The sequence below is a fragment of the Pseudophryne corroboree genome, chromosome 7, assembly GCF_028390025.1.
Source record: "Pseudophryne corroboree isolate aPseCor3 chromosome 7, aPseCor3.hap2, whole genome shotgun sequence".
NCBI classification, from domain to species: Eukaryota; Metazoa; Chordata; class Amphibia; order Anura; family Myobatrachidae; genus Pseudophryne; species Pseudophryne corroboree.
In genome coordinates, this window is record NC_086450.1 from 26,982,990 (window position 1) to 27,001,635 (window position 18,646).

Consider the following 18,646-nt stretch of genomic DNA (forward strand, 5'->3'; position numbering starts at 1 on the left):
AATTTCCAGGGAGTGTGGTCGAGCCTGAAAAAGTCTCTTCACATAAGCATTCTGGAACTAAGAGCAATCTACAATGCTCTAAGCCAGGCGGAACCTCTGCTTCAAGGAAGACCGGTGTTGATCCAGTCGGACAACATCACGGCAGTCGCCCATGTAAACAGACAGGGCGGCACAAGAAGCAGGAGGGCAATGGCAGAAGCTGCCAGGATCCTTCGCTGGGCGGAGAATCACGTGATAGCACTGTCAGCAGTATTCATCCCGGGCGTGGACAACTGGGAAGCAGACTTCCTCAGCAGACACGACCTTCACCCCGGAGAGTGGGGACTTCATCCAGAAGTTTTCCACATGCTATTAAACCGTTGGGTAAAACCAATGGTGGACATGATGGCGTCTCGCCTCAACAAAACACTGGACAGGTATTGCGCCAGGTCAAGAGATCCGCAGGCAATAGCTGTGGACGCGCTGGTAACACCTTGGGTGTACCAGTCGGTATATGTGTTTCCTCCTCTGCCTCTCATACCAAAGGTATTGAGGATTATACGGCAAAGAGGAGTAAGACTAGTGGCTCCGGATTGGCCAAGAAGGACTTGGTACCCGGAACTTCAAGAGATGGTCACGGACGATCCGTGGCCTCTACTTCTGAGAAGGGACCTGCTTCAGCAGGGTCCTTGTCTTTTTCAAGACTTACCGCGGCTGCGTTTGACGGCATGGCGTTGAATGCCAGATCCTAAAAGGAAAAGGCATTCCAGAAGAAGTCATTCCTACCTTGATAAAGGCAAGGAAGGAAGTCACCGCGAAGCATTATCGCCGTATTTGGCGAAAATATGTTGCGTGGTGCGAGCAGCGGAGTGCTCCGATGGAGGAATTTCAACTGGGTCGTTTTCCTACATTTCCTGCAATCAGGATTGTCTATGGGTCTCAAATTGGGATCTATTAAGGTTCAAATTTCGGCCCTATCAATATTCTTCCACAAAGAATTGGCCTCAGTCCCTGAGGTCCAGATTTTTATCAAAGGAGTACTGCATATACAGCCTCCTGTGGTGCCTAAGGTGGCACCGTGGGATCTAAATGTAGTTTTAGATTTCCTCAAATCCAATTGGTTTGAACCACTAAAGAATGTGGATTTGAAATATCTCACATGGAAAGTGACTATGTTACTGGCCCTGGCTTCGGCCGGGAGAGTATCTGAACTGGCGGCTTTGTCTTATAAAAGCCCTTATTTAATTTTCCATTCGACATAGGGCAGAGCTGCGGACGCGTCCGCATTTTCTCCCTAAGGTGGTATCAGCGTTTCACCTGAACCAGCCTATTGTAGTGCCTGCGGCTACAGACGACTTGAAGGACTCCAAGTTGTTGGACGTTGTCAGAGCCTTAAAAATATACATTTAAAGGACGGCTGGAGTCAGAAAATCTGACTCGCTGTTTATACTGTATGCACCCAACAAGTTGGGTGCACCTGCTTCTAAGCAGTCGATTGCTCGTTGGTTTTGTAACAAAATTCAACTTGTACATTCTGTGGCAGGCCTGCCACAGCCTAAATCTGTTAAGGCCCATTCCGCAAGGAAGGTGGGCTCATCTTGGGCGGCTGCCCGAGGGGTCTCGGCATTACAACTCTGCCGAGCAGCTACGTGGTCAGGGGAGAACACGTTTGTAAATTTTTACAAATTTGATACCCTGGCAAAGGAGGACCTGGAGTTCTCTCATTCGGTGCTGCAGAGTCATCCGCACTCTCCCGCCCGTTTGGGAGCTTTGGTATAATCCCCATGGTCCTTTCAGGAACCCCAGCATCCACTTAGGACGATAGAGAAAATAAGAATTTACTTACCGATAATTCTATTTCTCGGAGTCCGTAGTGGATGCTGGGCGCCCATCCCAAGTGCGGATTATCTGCAATACTTGTACATAGTTATTGTTAACTAATTCGGGTTATTGTTTAGGAAGCCATCTTTCAGAGGCTCCTCTGTTATCATACTGTTAACTGGGTTTAGATCACAAGTTGTACGGTGTGATTGGTGTGGCTGGTATGAGTCTTACCCGGGATTCAAAATCCTCCCTTATTGTGTACGCTCGTCCGGGCACAGTACCTAACTGGAGTCTGGAGGAGGGTCATAGGGGGAGGAGCCAGTACACACCACCTGACCTGTAAAAGCTTTACTTTTGTGCCCTCTCTCCTGCGGAGCCGCTATTCCCCATGGTCCTTTCAGGAACCCCAGCATCCACTACGGACTCCGAGAAATAGAATTATCGGTAAGTAAATTCTTATTTTCTTTATCACAATTCTAGCTGGCGCTTGGGTCCTCGAGGCCGCAGACGACTGACTAGCACAGGTCAGAACTGGAATGCAGTCTGACGATCCATCGGACATTCAATTAGCAGAACAGATTTCGGAAGCTCTTACTTATGTGGGTAAGACCTTGGTTGATCCTACAATCCCGTATTTCTGCCTTGACCGTGACAGGAAGACGGTCTCTTTGGCTTCGGGTTTGGAATGCCGATTTTGACTCCAAACAGACCTCTTTGGCGGTACCCTTTAAAGGTGAGTTCTCTTGGGGTCGGAATCAAGAAGATTATTTCAGATACTACAGGAGGGCAAGAGCCCTTTCTTCCAGTTGCTCCAACGAAACCGAATGCTATAAGGTTTCGGTCCTTTCGTATACAAGGAAAAAGGTAGTTTCCATTCCTTTCGTGTTTTTTCCAGATACCCACGAAGAGAGGCACTCAGAGGTAGAAGTAAACCTGCCAACAAACCTACTGCATGACTGTTCAGGATCTCCGGAGGGATCAGTGATGGTTGGGGCTCGGTTACTACAGTTCAAAGAAGTGTGGCTCCTGTCGAAACCAGATCGGTGGGTGACGGAGGTCATATCCAGAGGATATCTGTTAGATCTCGAGGAACCAGTCCCATATCGTGTGTTCATCACTCCTCTTCCAAGCGGTCCCTCCAGACGTCGAGCTCTTCGTCATGCAACAGCCACTCTTTTATGAAATGAAGAAATTCTTCTAGTTCTCGCTCAGCAGAGGGGTCAGGGATTTTACTCGTGGACAACCTGGACGGTTCATTTCAACACAAAAGTTCAAGATGGAATCCATTCGCTTGATTATCGTCACCATGGAACCAAGGTGATATTTGGCCTCTTAAGACATACGACGCCTATCTGCTTGTCTCTATTTGGACGGGCCATCAATCTCTTCTGAGATTCGCAGTCGGCCTTGACATTTTCAGTTCAGGCTCTTCCCTTGGGTCTATCCACGACTCCTCGGGTATTCACAAAGGTCATGGGCCATGTGCTGGCAGTTTTGCAGTGTCAGGGAGTCGTCATGACTATATATTTGGATAATCTGTTGATCAAGGCCCCGTCAGAGTTAATTCTTCACAAGAGCTTGCGTTTCACAAGAGAGACTCTACAGTCATTGGGATGAATAATAAATTGTTCGAAGTCTTCTTTGCTTCTTTCCCAGAAAATGATGTTTCTGGGACATTTATTCGACGCCAACAACCAGAAAGTGGTTCTTCCTTAGGACAAGATTCAGGACATACAGTCCAGAATTCGAGCATGGCTGCATTTACCGGTGGTTTCGGTTCTCCGATGCATGCAGGTATTAGGCAAGATGATGGCAACCTTCGAGGCAGTTCCATATGCCAAGTTTCATGCTCGACCCCCTTCAGGCTCCGGTTTCTCAACTGTTGGACTCTGATAGGGCCTCATTTCGAAATGCAGCTGGTCCGCTTGTCTATACAGAATCATCAGTCACGTCGCTGGTGGCTTCACAGTTCCAATGTGGCCAAAAGCTGTTCCTTTCACAATTTGGTCTTGGGTGATGGTCACTACAGACGCCAGCCTCAGAGGTTGGGGGCAGTGTTTCAGACTCATCAATTCCAGGGCTCTGGACTAGTCAACAGTCAAAGTTGCAGATCAACATCTCACAGTTGAGGACAATCCGGTGGGCGCTTCTTCGGATTCGAACCATGGTTCAGGGTCATCCAGTGCGGATTCAGTCCGACAACGCCACGGCAGTGGCTTACATAAACAAGCAAGGCGGCACTCGAGGCTACTCCGCAAGGAAAGAATTCTCACAGGGGCGGAACATTGGGTTCCGACCATATCCGCGATTCACATTCCAGGAATCGAGAACTGGGAAGCGGTTTCTTAAGCCGTCACACAGTGCTTCCGGAAGAGTGGGAGTTTCACCAGGAGGTGTTTCTGACTCTAGTAGCCCGGTGGGGGATGCCCGATGTAGATCGGATGGCGTCTCGCCTCAACAACAAACTTCCTCTCTACGGGTCGTGTACTCGGGACCCTCCAGCAGTTCTAATCGATGCACTGTCAGCGCCGTGGCACTTTCAACTGGGATATGTGTGTCCACCGTTGCCATTGTTTCCACGTCTGCTTCAACGCATTCAGAGAGACGGTCTTCCTATCATCCTGGTGGCCCCAGATTGGCCACGCTGACAGTGGTACACTCTTCTGCGCAAGATGGTCATCAAGGAGCCATTCCGACTCCCTCTGCGACCAGATCTTCTGATTCAGGGACCATGTCACCACCCAGGTTTGGTCGGCTGGCTTTGACGGCTTGGTTTTTGAATCCAACTTTTAAGGGAAAAGAGGTTGTTTTTTTTTTTTTTTTTTTTTTTTCTCGCTCTGTTGGGTAAACGATGATTTAGGCTAAAAAGCCAGTGACTTATGGAATTTACCACAGAGTGTGGCGTATTACATTGCTTGGTGTGAAAAGAATGGTTTAACACCGGATTTGTTTAGAGTCCCTCGTTTGTTACCCTTCCTTCGGTAGGGGCTCAATAAAGGTCTGAGACTTTCTTCACTGGAGGGTCAAGTTTCTGCCTTGTCGGTTCTTTTTCAAATCTATCATTCCAGAAGTTCAGACGTTCCTTCAGGGAAGTTCTTCGGATTCAGCCACCTTTTGTTCCTCCGGTTCCTCTCTGGGAATGTCACTTAGTCCTTACGGCTCTTCAGAAGTCTCCATTTGATACCTTTGGAATCTGTAGAATAGCGGTATCTAACGTTAAAAAAGTTGTTTTCCTATTGGCAATTGCCTCCGCAAGACGAGGATCTCAATTGGCAGGTTTTTCCCTTTTTTATTGCAGACCACCCTTGTTGGTGTTTCATGATGACCGGGTGGTTCTGCGAACAAAACCGTCCTTCCAGCGTTTAATCCTTCTCCTTCCGTGGAGGATCCCCATTTGGTTCTTTTAGATATGCTTAGGGCCTTACGGTTTAATTATCTCGTACGGATCATATCTGTCGTACGGATGCATTGTTGGTTTTTAATTGATGCGTCCAAACGAGATTGGCCAGCTTCCAAGAACACAGTGGCTCGTTGGGTGACTTCGACCATCAAACAGTCTTCTGATGTTTCAGTTCCTGACTCAATTCCAGCTCATTCGAGTTGGAGCTTCTTGGGCTGCTCGCGGGGGTGCATCTATTGAGCAGCTGTGTAGGGCGACGACCTGGTCGTCGGTGCATACGTTAAAAAAAAAACAAAAAAAAAAGTTTTTACCGTTTTCATACCTTTGGTTTGGAGACTGCCTCTGTTGGGCGTCAGATGTTACGGACGGCTATGCCGTCTACTTCTCCCTCCTCTCATTAGCTTGCTTTGGGAAATCCCACAAGTAACGGCGCAGCGTCCCCCAGATGGATGAAAGAGAAATAGGGATTTTTGTTTACTTACCGTAAAATCTCTTTCTCTGATTCCATCTGGGGGACGCTGCGATCCCTCCCATATGTTTGTCTGGTTTAACCAGTTAATTCTTTTCGGTCTATCTCCTTTGGCTTGGCTAAACGTTAACTGAGGTACTGGCTAGGCAGGAAGGAGATGGGAGGGGTTAGAGGGGGGAGGAGTTAGATTCTAATAGTTCTGTGCCAAACTCCACAACCACACACCTCTAACCCACAAGTAACGGCGCAGCGTCCCCCAGATGGAATCAGAGAAAGAGATTTTACGGTAAGTAAACAAAAATCCCTATTTCTCTGTCCTCCATCTGGGGGACGCTGCGCCGTTACTTGTGGGTTAGAGGTGTGTGGTAGTGGAGTTTGGCACAGAACTATCAAAAGCTGACTCCTCCCCCCTCTAACCCCTCCCATCTCCTTCCTGCTCAGCCATATTCAGTTTTAGTTTTGTGCCTGTGGAGTACAGACACAGTTTTTATTTCTCTTTAGGTTTTTATTTCTTTTAACAAGTACCTAGTCCCTGTTTACAGGTGACAGGTATAACAGTGGAGGGGGTTAGTATCCCACTCCAGACTGCTGTATGGAGGCCACTATACCCTGGTCACTGGGGCCTTCAGGGAAGAAACGGCAGAATCAGGTACTGGACAGCCACAATCTGTCACTGACAGTATTGGGCTGTCCCTACTTCCTATATCCTTGGGGTTTTACCATTTATATGTGCAGCACGCACCCGCCCCCGCCCCCCCCCCCCCCGGAGCGCGACCATCCACTGACAGCCGGACAGACTTTAGGTGGCTGAACTGAGATGGATTGTGGTGGGGGCGGACTGTGTTTAGGTCCGGGAGGGTGTTATACACTCCCTGGGACCGTTACTGTGCTACCGTGACAACCGCTCTGTGTAGCGGCGTACGGGAGCCGAACTTCCGGTTTCGCCGGAGAGGGGAGAAGTTACGTCAGGCGGGCAGGGCCGTCTTCCCGCCCAGCTCTGCCCGCGCGCGCGCTGCTGTTCACGGCGCCATCTTCTCTGCCTGCAGACGGGGGGACGCTGTACTACGGACACTTACACAAAAACCGCAAGTATAAGAGGGGGGGGATCACACAAAACTTGGGGGGACAAGACATAGTACATCAGGGTACAGGATGACCAGTAAGCCAGAGAAACCTGCAAAGGGAAAAACAACCTCAGTGGTTTATTTTTCATGTTCACAATGTGGCACAAAGCTGGCTAAGGGGAGTGCTGACGCAGGGACCCTCTGTACATCATGCTCTGGTGCACCAGCGGCAGATCAGCAGGGCAGCTCCACAGATCAGTCAATGCCCCCTTGGGTCAAGGCCATGGTGGATGCAATTTCAGATTTGCGTCAGTCAAGGTCGGAAGCAGCTTTGGCCCAGACTCAGGTGGAACCGCTTTGGGCCCAGAATATGGGAAACTGTCTCACTGATTTGACTCAGTCTGTAAATAAATTTGTAAATTCTGCCAGTAGTTCGGCGGCTTCTAAGCGAACGCAGCCGTTGCCCGCTATTACGTTTCCGGGAGAGGAGTTGGATACTCTGACATCTCCATTGGAGGAAGGGGAGGTAGATCCTGAATGGGACGAAAATTCGGCTTGGGAAGATGAGGAATTATCTACTAGTTCAGGTGTTAGGTTACTAATCGAAGCCATTCGTCAGACCCTTAATATTCAGGATGAGGCAGTAGCCGAGACTTCTTCCCCTTTCTTCAAACGACAGAAGAGACAGGTTACTGCCTTCCCTTCTTACTCGCACTTTGCGGATATTTTAAAAGAACCCTGGCTAAAACCGGATTCTCGTTTCCAGGCTCCTAAAAAGTTAAAATTTCTATATCCTTTTACGGAGGAAGATACAAAATTTTGGGAGACTGCCCCAAAGGTAGACGCTCCTATTTCGCATTTAGCAAAAGCTACGGTTATTCCGTCAGTACAGTCTGTGACTTTAAAAGACTCTACCGATAGGAAGATAGAAGCATTACTAAAATCTATGTTTTCCTTATCAGGTGTCTCTCTCCGTCCAGTTCTGGCGAGTGCCTGGGTGCTTAAAGCCGTAGATGAGTGGCTTGCACAGGTTGTATCTGGGATGCAGTCGGACGATCCGTCGGAGGCCATTCAATTGGCAGAACAGATTTCAGAGGCTCTTACTTACGTGGGTGAGGCCTTATTGGATTCGGTGGCGCTACAGTCCCGTGTTTCTGCCTTAACAGTATCCGCAAGACGGTCTCTTTGGCTGAGGGTTTGGAATGCTGATTCGGACTCAAAGCAGACCTTGACGGCAGTTCCTTTTGAAGGCGAGTTTCTCTTTGGATCAGAGTTAAAGAAGATTATTTCAGATACTACGGGAGGAAAGAGCCCTTTCCTTCCGTCTGCTCCTAACAAACCAAAACCTACAAGATTTCGGTCCTTTCGTACGCAGGGCAGAGGTAACTTCCAGTCCTTTCGCCCCTTCTCCAGATTTCCACGGAGGGGATCATTCAGAGGTAGAGGAGCTCAGGCTACTCGCAGACCGGCCAGTAAGCCTGCCGACAAGCCTGAGGCATGACGCTTCGGGCCCTCTGGAGGGATCAATACAGGTAGGGGCTCGTTTACTTCAGTTCAGGGAAGTGTGGCTCCTATCGAAACCAGATCGGTGGGTAATGGGGGTCATTTCCAGAGGATATATGTTGGACTTCGAAGAGACAGTCCCAACCCGACTATTCGTCACACCTCTCCCAGACGACCCCTCCAGACGTCAAGCTCTCCTTCAGGCAACAGCAACCTTATTACAAAATGGAGTAATCCTTCCGGTCCCAGCTCCTCAAAGAGGTCGGGGCTTTTACTCGGGTCTTTTTCTCGTGGACAAGCCGTACGGTTCGTTTCGACCCATTCTAAATCTAAAAGCTCTCAATCCGTAAAATTCAGGATGGAATCCATTCGCTCCATTATCGCAGCCATGGAGCCAGGGGAATATTTGGCTTCAATAGACATAAAGGACGCATACCTACATGTTCCAATTTGGATAGGACATCAATCTCTTCTGAGATTTGCAGTAGGTCCGTGGCATTTTCAGTTTCGGGCACTTCCCTTTGGTCTCTCTACGGCTCCCCGGGTTTTTACAAAGGTCCTGGGTCATGTCGTCGCAGTTCTCCGTTGCCAAGGGGTCAACATCACCCCATACTTGGACGACCTGTTGATCAAGGCCCCGTCACCGGAGATTCTCAATCAGAACCTGCGTCTAACGACAGAGACCCTACAGTCGTTCGGGTGGATAATCAATTTTCCAAAGTCGTCTTTACTCCCGTCACAGAAAATGTTTTTTCTGGGTCTTCTATTCGACACCAACAGCCAGAGGGTGTTTCTTCCTACAGACAAGATTCAGGACTTACAAGCCAGAATCAGAACCCTGTTAAAATTGCCGGCAGTGTCAGTCCTCAGATGCATGCAGGTACTGGGCAAGATGGTGTCCTCATTCGAGGCAGTTCCATACGCCAGATTTCATGCCCGACCTCTTCAAGCTCAGATTCTCCACTGTTGGACTCGGACGGATTCACGTCTCGAACTGCAGTTGATACGCTTGTCGGTAAGGACTCGTCAGTCGATCCACTGGTGGCTTCACAGTCGCAATTTGAGGAAGGGTGCGCCGTTCACAGTCTGGTCTTGGATGATGGTAACCACGGACGCAAGCCTCAGCGGTTGGGGAGCAGTGTTCCAGACTCATCATTTACAGGGGCGCTGGAGCACTCAAGAGTCAAAACTACAGATCAACATTCTGGAATTGAGGGCGATCCGGTATGCACTCATTCGGATTCAGACCATGGTGCAAGGCCATCCAGTTCGGGTGCAATCCGACAATGCCACGGCAGTGGCTTACATCAACAAACAGGGAGGAACTCGCAGCTGGTCCGCAATGAGAGAGGTTGCTCAGATTCTCACGTGGGCGGAGCGTTGGATTCCCGTGCTTTCAGCAATTCACATTCCGGGAGTCGAGAACTGGGAGGCAGATTTTTTGAGTCGTCACACGATTCATCCGGGAGAATGGGAACTTCACCAGGAAGTGTTTCTTTCTCTAGTGGATCGCTGGGGAATGCCAGACATAGACCTGATGGCGTCACGCCTCAACAAAAAACTTCCTCTTTACGGATCAAGAACTCAGGATCCTCAAGCATTTCTGATCGATGCACTAACAGCTCCGTGGCAATTTCAGCTGGGTTACGTGTTCCCGCCAATTCCATTGCTTCCACGTCTACTCCAACGCATTCGGCGAGAAGGCCTTGCAGTAATTCTGGTGGCTCCAGATTGGCCGCGCCGACAGTGGTACACTCTTCTAAGCAGCATGGTCGTCGGAGATCCTTTTCGCCTCCCTCTGCGACCAGATCTTCTTCTTCAAGGACCTTGTCGCCACCCAGATTTAAATCGGCTGGCTTTGACGGCTTGGTTCTTGAATCCAACATTTTGAAAGCAAAGGGTCTTTCTCGTGCGGTTGTTCAGACGATGATTCGGGCTAGAAAACCGGTGACTTCTGGCATTTACCATAGAGTATGGCGTATTTACATTGCTTGGTGCGAAAAAAGGGACTTGACTCCGCATTTGTTTAGGCTTCCTCGCCTGCTCTCCTTTCTCCAGGAGGGTCTTGACAAGGGTTTGAGACTTTCTTCCCTGAAGGGTCAGGTTTCGGCCTTGTCGGTTCTTTTTCAAAAGAAATTAGCAATCATCCCAGAGGTTCAAACATTCCTGCAGGGAGTACTTCGAATTCAACCACCTTTTGTTCCTCCGATTCCTCCCTGGGATTTAAACTTGGTACTTACGGCCCTTCAAAATTCTCCATTTGAACCTTTAGAATCTGTGGAACTACGTTATCTAACACAAAAAGTTGTTTTTCTTTTGGCTATTGCCTCAGCTAGACGAGTGTCTGAGTTGGCGGCTCTTTCTTGCAGACCGCCCTTGTTAGTGTTTCATGAAAATCAGGTGGTTCTGCGGACAAAGCCTTCATTTCTTCCAAAGGTTGTTTCAGCATTCCATTTAAATCAGGACATTGTTCTTCCAGCTTTTAATCCGTCATCTTCTCAGGGGGAAAATTCCCATTTGGCCCTCTTGGATGTTGTTCGGGCCTTACGTATTTATTTGTCTCGCACGGAGTCTTTCCGTCGTACGGATTCCTTGTTGGTATTGATTGATGCTCCCAAACGAGGTTGGCCTGCCTCTAAGAACACTGTGGCCCGTTGGGTAACTTCGGCCATCAGACAGGCTTACGTATCCTCAAACGTTTCGGTTCCTGACTCAATTAGGGCTCATTCGACTAGAGCAGTTGGAGCGTCTTGGGCTGTTCGCGGTGGTGCATCTGTTGAGCAACTATGCAGGGCGGCGACCTGGTCGTCAGTCCATACGTTCACAAAGTTTTACCGGTTTCATACTTTTGGATTGGAGACTGCCTCTGTTGGGCGTCGTATTTTACAGACGGCTATGCCGTCAACGTCTCCCTCCTCTCATTAGCTTGCTTTGGGAAGTCCCACAAGTAACGGCGCAGCGTCCCCCAGATGGAGGACAGAGAAATTGGGATTTTTGTTTACTTACCGTAAAATCTCTTTCTCTGAGTCCATCTGGGGGACGCTGCGATCCCTCCCATAGTTTGTCTGGTTTAATTGGTTAATTTTTTTATTCTGGTCTATCTCCTTTGGCTTGGCTAAACGTTAACTGAATATGGCTGAGCAGGAAGGAGATGGGAGGGGTTAGAGGGGGGAGGAGTCAGCTTTTGATAGTTCTGTGCCAAACTCCACTACCACACACCTCTAACCCACAAGTAACGGCGCAGCGTCCCCCAGATGGACTCAGAGAAAGAGATTTTACGGTAAGTAAACAAAAATCCCAATTTTCTCTGCAGCCTCGGTGCGCCTTGTTTTATGGAGCAGTTAGAAAACGTAGTTTTGTTTTGCAAAGCAAGATTAATGAAGATGCATAAATGGATTGTCAGTCCCACCGTATACAGTACATCTAACACTTTGTGCTAGACTCTAAGGGCTCAGGTTATAGTGTGCCAGGTGCGTGGTTATTGCAGTGTGTGCCTTATTATACCTACGTATACTATTTATATGTCTTTGGTGTAGTGTTTCTCACCACTGCCTATTTGCTTTTCTGTTTGTCTCACTGCAGAAAGAAATGGATGAATGGGAAAACATAAATAAGATTCTAAAGCGCCATGGCTGTCGTCCAGTACATGTGTCAGAGGGTGACGGCTTCTCTGGTAATACTAGAAGTGATACTTGTAGGGGGTTAGCAGAAGAGTTATGGAAGTACTGTAGGTAGATGTATGTATGCCGATGCGGTGAGTGAACTGGAGGGCTTGGAGCAATGGGGTGAGCTGTGGACTGCCTCTGGACGGGGTGGTGTAATGTGGTAAGCTGTGGACTGCTTCTGGAGGGAGTGGTGTACTGTGAGCAGTGGACTGCCTCTGGAGGGAGTGGTGTAATGTGGTGAGCTGTGGACTGCTTCTGGAGGGAGTGGTGTAATGTGAGCAGTGGACTGCCTCTGGAGGGAGTGGTGTAATGTGGTGAGCTGTGGACTGCTTCTGGAGGGAGTGGTGTAATGTGAGCAGTGGACTGCTTCTGGAGGGAGTGGTGTAATGTGGTGGACTGCCTCTGGAGGGGGTGGTGTAATGGGGTGAGCTGTGGACTGCCTCTGGAGGGAGTGGTGTAATGTGGTGAGCTGTGGACTGCCTCTGGAGGGAGTGGTGTAATGTGGTGAGCTGTGGACTGCCTCTGGAGGGAGTGGTGTAATGGGGTGAGCTGTGGACTGCCTCTGGAGGGGGTGGTGTAATGTGAGCAGTGGACTGCCTCTGGAGGAAGTGGTGTAATGGGGTGAGCTGTGGACTGCCTCTGGAGGGGGTGATGTAATGTGGTGAGCTGTGGACTGCCTCTGGAGGGAGTGGTGTAATGTGGTGAGCTGTGGTCTGCCTCTGGAGGGAGTGGTGTAATGGGGTGAGCTGTGGACTGCCTCTGGAGGGGGTGGTGTAATGTGGTGAGCTGTGGACTGCCTCTGGAGGGAGTGGTGTAATGGGGTGAGCTGTGGACTGCCTCTGGAGGGGGTGAAGTTATGTCGTAAGTGATTAACTTGTCCTGGAGGGAGTGAGATGACAGGGCGAGCAGTGGACTCCAACTGGAGGAGGTGAGATGACAGGGCGAGCAGTGGACTGCAACTGGAGGAGGTAAGATGACAGGGCGAGCAGTGGACTGCAACTGGAGGGGGTGATATGACAGGACGAGCAGTGGACTGTCTTTGGAGGGAGTGAGATGACAGGGCGAGCAGTTAGCTGTCACTGGAGGGGGTGATATGACGGGGCGAGCAGTGAACTTCCTCTGAATTGTACTTGCCAAAGTAAGAGGTGGATAATGGGTGCGCAGTGGACTGTCTCTAAGGGGGGCACAGGTGCGTCCAGTAGTGGAAGCCTCTGTGAAGGGTAGGTGTGACATGGCGATCAGAGGACTGCCTCTATGGTAAGGGTGATGGACGAACAGTGGACTGCCTCTTTATGGGTAGCAATGTGCTGCCTTTGAGGGAGGAAGGTGAGCTGAGCAGTGGGCTGCCTGTGTAAGATGTGAGTGTGATCTGCTGAGCAGTGGGCTGCCTGTGTAAGATGTGAGTGTGATCTGCTGAGCAGTGGGCTGCCTGTGTAAGATGTGAGTGTGATCTGCTGAGCAGTGGGCTGCCTGTGTAAGATGTGAGTGTGATCTGCTGAGCAGTGGGCTGCCTGTGTAAGATGTGAGTGTGATCTGCTGAGCAGTGGGCTGCCTGTGTAAGATGTGAGTGTGATCTGCTGAGCAGTGGACTGACTGTGTAAGATGTGAGTGTGATCTGCTGAGCAGTAGGTTGCCTGTGTAAGATGTGAGTGTGATCTGCTGAGCAGTGGGCTGCCTGTGTAAGATGTGAGTGTGATCTGCTGAGCAGTGGGCTGCCTGTGTAAGATGTGAGTGTGATCTGCTGAGCAGTGGGCTGCCTGTGTAAGATGTGAGTGTGATCTGCTGAGCAGTGGGCTGCCTGTGTAAGATGTGAGTGTGATCTGCTGAGCAGTGGGCTGCCTGTGTAAGATGTGAGTGTGATCTGCTGAGCAGTGGGCTGCCTGTGTAAGATGTGAGTGTGATCTGCTGAGCAGTGGACTGCCTGTGTAAGATGTGAGTGTGATCTGCTGAGCAGTGGGCTGACTGTGTAAGATGTGAGTGTGATCTGCTGAGCAGTGGGCTGCCTGTGTAAGATGTGAGTGTGATCTGCTGAGCAGTGGGCTGCCTGTGTAAGATGTGAGTGTGATCTGCTGAGCAGTGGGCTGCCTGTGTAAGATGTGAGTGTGATCTGCTGAGCAGTGGGCTGCCTGTGTAAGATGTGAGTGTGATCTGCTGAGCAGTGGGCTGCCTGTGTAAGATGTGAGTGTGATCTGCTGAGCAGTGGACTGACTGTGTAAGATGTGAGTGTGATCTGCTGAGCAGTGGGCTGCCTGTGTAAGATGTGAGTGTGATCTGCTGAGCAGTGGGCTGACTGTGTAAGATGTGAGTGTGATCTGCTGAGCAGTGGGCTGCCTATGTAAGATGTGAGTGTGATCTGCTGAGCAGTGGACTGACTGTGTAAGATGTGAGTGTGATCTGCTGAGCAGTGGGCTGCCTGTGTAAGATGTGAGTGTGATCTGCTGAGCAGTGGGCTGACTGTGTAAGATGTGAGTGTGATCTGCTGAGCAGTGGACTGCCTGTGTAAGATGTGAGTGTGATCTGGTGAGCAGTAGACTGTCTCTATATGGATGACCAGTAGACTACCTCTTTTGGGAGTGCATTGGTATGGAGGGAGACAGCTGGAGAAAGCTTATGGACCCCGTAATGCCTTTACAGATATGTATTAGGGCTCATGGACATAGCTAGTTCTACTGCATCTGCTGTTTCTGAACTTCTTCTATACATCATCCTACAATAGGTGCCATTGTATTGGACTCACAGGCGTCTCTGGCACTTAGATCTGCAGTGAAGTTGCTGGTGGAAGACACTGAGAGACGTCAGAATTTGATTCATGGCCTCATCCAGTCCAATAACCAACTCAAGTAAGACTAAAGGGCAGATGTGGGGCATATCACTGCATTGTTGTGCCTTATGGACTTGCAGAGAGATGGGGGTATATTTACGAAGGTCCCGATTTAATTAGCGTTTGTATTTTTCTTCTAAGTGTGATCACGGGAAGTTACTAAACACAAATGTCGGCAGTGTTGGGGCTATTCGTATTGTTTTTCCCGGCAGAGTTCACATATACGTATGGATAGACCATTGGTCAAACACGGCTGTTATTTGATACAACTCGGTAATTTACTAAGAATTTGTATTCTCAATCACTGCTGACAATAGCCAAACACTGCCGGGAAAGCATAGAAATCGTTAAAAAAAAAAGGAACTTTCAAATAGACCTGCTTTTTGCTGGCATGTTCATATAAGCATGCACAGAGCAGTGAGATCCGTGCATGCTTATCTGTGTAAAAGGGTCAGAAATAGTTAAAAATCTAAAAAAAAAAATGTGCGGGGTCCCCCCTTCTAAGTATTACCAGCCTCAGGCTCTTTGAGCCGGCCCTGATTGTTTAAATACCGGGGGGAAATTGCCTGGGGCTCCCCGTATTTAGACAACCAACACTGGGCTCTTGGGCCGGCCCTTGTTCCAAAAATACGGGGGGACAAAAGATGTAGGGGTCCCCCGTATTTTTAAAACCAGCATCTGGCTCCACTAGCCAGAGAGATAATGGCACTCTTTTATACTGGTCCCTGCGGCCGTGACATTACCTCCCCCCCCCCCCCCCCCAACTTGCCACCCCTGGCCGGGGTACCCTGGAGGAGAAGGGGTCCCCCCCCCCTCCAGGAACCCAAGGGCCAGGGGTGAAGCCTGAGGCTGTTGTTTGCCCCACCCCCCCATCCCACCCTGACCCATCACCCCCCATCCCTGGGTGGTGGATGGGGGCCTGATAGCCTTTTTGTGTGTAAAAAATAAAAAAATATAAAAAAATTGGCTTTTGTTGTAGAACTACAAGTCCCAGCAAGCCTCCCCCGCTTTCTGGTACTTGGAGAACCACAAGTGCCAGCATGCGGGGAAATAAGAGGCCCGCTGGTACCTGTAGTTCTACAACAAAAGAAATACCCAAATAAAAACAAGACACACACACCGTGATAGCAGAAATTTATTAAAACACACTTACACACTCATACATACTTACCTACATCCCACGCCGACCAATCACGTCCCCTTCTCCATGTAGATTCCAAACGTTTATCTGTAAATCCAAAATTCCAATATACTCGCCTATTATCCAGTGATGATCGGTCCTCTTCTTTCCTGAAGTAATCCACGGCCTTGTATGAGTGTGTACGCTGTGCAATTTTTCCACTGTATTTTTACAACCAGGGCCGGCTCAAAGAGCCCGAGGCTGGTTATGCTTAGGAGGGGGGACCCCACGCAATTTTTTACATTTTTTTTTTTTTTTTTAACACTTTCACACTACTCATATACTGTACACAATGAAGCCCTGCACGGATCTCAGTGATCCGGCCGGGATTCATTGTGTTATGTCCTGCAGTGTTTTACTCATCACTCCCATAAAACACTGCCTGACAATACGAATCACATCGACATCGGAAAATACAAAAAACACAAACTCGGCAGCTTAGTAAATTCCTGAAAATGATTTTAAAAAGTTGCAGAAAAATACGTCCGATAAAATTCGAGTTTAAACTCCCAGCAAATCGGCACAAACACGAATCTTAGTAAATATACCCCATGGACCTTCGCTTTCTTTTTCCAGGCAGGATGTGCGGTGGCAGCAGGACCGAGCTGGGCGGCAGGAGCAGAGAGTTAATGAGCTACAGCGCATTCTGGAGAGCGTCAAAGTAAAACTCAGAGACTTGGAAGATGATTTTATCGCTAAAATGCGACAACACCAGGCTGAAATGACCAATTTACTAAAGGAGAAGGAGGCGGCTCATGTGAGTTTATTTCACGAACGTGTATTGAGCACAGCAGGGATGCTCGTTATCACTTCATGCAGGTATAGTTCTGTCATTGCTGTACTGAATGTTCTCTTCTGTCTGTCTAGCTCTCAAGTTGTTTCTCTTTCATCCTGTATCTTGGACCTTGGAATTATAGAGGCTCAGCCTGGAATTTGGCACATAAAATAAATCTGCACTATTAGGAAATCACCCTTCTGTATTTACACCCTTCAGGTCTGAAAGTGCCGTCAGGAGTAGGGTGCTCTGATACTGAGCTGCCCAAGGCAGTGTGTTTTGTTATCTGAGAAATTAGGGATTGAGATTCCAGTTCGGGAGATCTAATGTATAGAACTTCCCAGACTCTGATTTTGGCCCTCATTCCGAGTTGATCGCTCGCTAGCTGCTTTTAGCAGCAGTGCACACGCTAGGCCGCCGCCCTCTGGGAGTGTATCTTAGCTTAGCAGAAGTGCGAACAGAAGATTAGCAGAACTGCTCGTAAACATTTTCATGCAGTTTCAGAGCGGCTCCAAACCTACTCCTACCTTGCGATCTCTGCAGTCTGTTTAGTTCCTGGTTTGACGTCACAAACACGCCCTGCGTTCGGCCAGCCACTCCCCCCGTTTCCCCAGCCACTCCTGCGTTTTAACCTGACACGCCTGCGTTTTTTTAGCACACTCCCGGAAAATGGTCCGTTACCACCCAGAAACACCCACTTCCTGTCAATCACTCACCGATCAACAGAGCGACTAAAAAGAGTCGCTCGACCTTGTGTAAAACTGCATAGTTTTGTGTGAAAGTACTTTGCGCGTGCAAAACAGCCCATTTTTAGCCTGATCGCTGTGCTGCGAACAACGGCAGCTAGCGATCAACTCGGAATGACCCCCATTATCGCTTCACTGCTAATCCCGGGAACTCCTTCCTGCACTCACTTAGCTAATGAATGTAGGGGGGTCATTCCGAGTTGTTCGTAGCCCTGCAAAATTTTGCAGGGCTACGATCAGGAACTCAGACATGTGGGGGGACGCCCAGCACAGGGCTAATCCGCCCCGCATGTCGGGCCCTACCCCCGCAGAAGTGCATTTAACCTTCAGGAGTAGCTCCCGGCCAGCACAGCTTTTGCGTGCTGGCCGGGAGCTACTCGTCGCTACCCGGCTCGCAGCAGCTGCGTGTGATGTCACACAGCCGCTGTGGGCCGCCCCCCCCCGCATGGTCCGGCCACGCCCGCGTTGTCTGGCCGTCGTTTCGTGGGCGCAATCTGATCACGGCTGTTCAGTCCCCTCCCGCCCAGCGATCGCCTCTGCCTGTCAATCGGGCAGAGGCGATCGCTATGGAACGACGGCCTTCGGCTGTCTCGTATGTGGCGGCGCATGCGCACTTCTTGTCTGTTCGCTGCGCTGCGATGAACAGCAGCGAGCGAACAGGTCAGAATCACCCCCATAGGGCCTAATTCAGATCTGCTCACAGCAGCAAATTTGTCAGCTAATGAGCAAAACCATGTGCACTGCAGGGGGGCAGATGTAACATGTGCAGAGAGAGTTAGATTTGGGTGGGGTGTGTTCAATCTGCAATCTAAATTGCAGTGTAAAAATAAAGCAGCCAATATTTACCCTGCACAGAAATAAAATAACCCACCCAAATCTCTCTGCACATGTTATATCTGCCCCCCCTGCAGTGCACATGGTTTTGCCCAACTGCTAACAAATGTGCTGCTGCGATCAGATCTGAATTAGGGCCATACTCCACTCACTGGGGGTGCTGCCTCTGCCTACTTGTTTGCTTCACCTACTTGTGTTATCTGCTTCGGCAAGCTCTCTCTGCAGTTACTGTGATTCTGCCTACCATCATTATGGCTAGGACAAACTGCTACCCCTTCCTGCTTCTGGGCCCTTGCAGCCTGACACACCAATACCCCTCTCACACCAAAATCCAGGGTCGACCTAGGATTTGAAACACTGGGGGTCATTCCGAGATGATCGTAGCT

General features: G+C 49.5%; 1 protein-coding gene across 2 annotated transcripts in view; it reads left to right on the forward strand.

The window, feature by feature from the left end:
* CEP70 (centrosomal protein 70) overlaps window positions 1-18,646 on the forward strand; it is a 109,062-nt gene that overhangs the window by 24,126 nt on the left and 66,290 nt on the right. For both annotated transcript variants that reach the window (XM_063932811.1, XM_063932812.1), the window contains exons 3-5: window positions 11,822-11,912; window positions 14,621-14,744; window positions 16,482-16,662. In XM_063932811.1, the coding sequence (XP_063788881.1) occupies window positions 11,822-11,912; window positions 14,621-14,744; window positions 16,482-16,662 (396 nt within the window). The remainder of the gene's footprint in view (window positions 1-11,821; window positions 11,913-14,620; window positions 14,745-16,481; window positions 16,663-18,646) is intronic.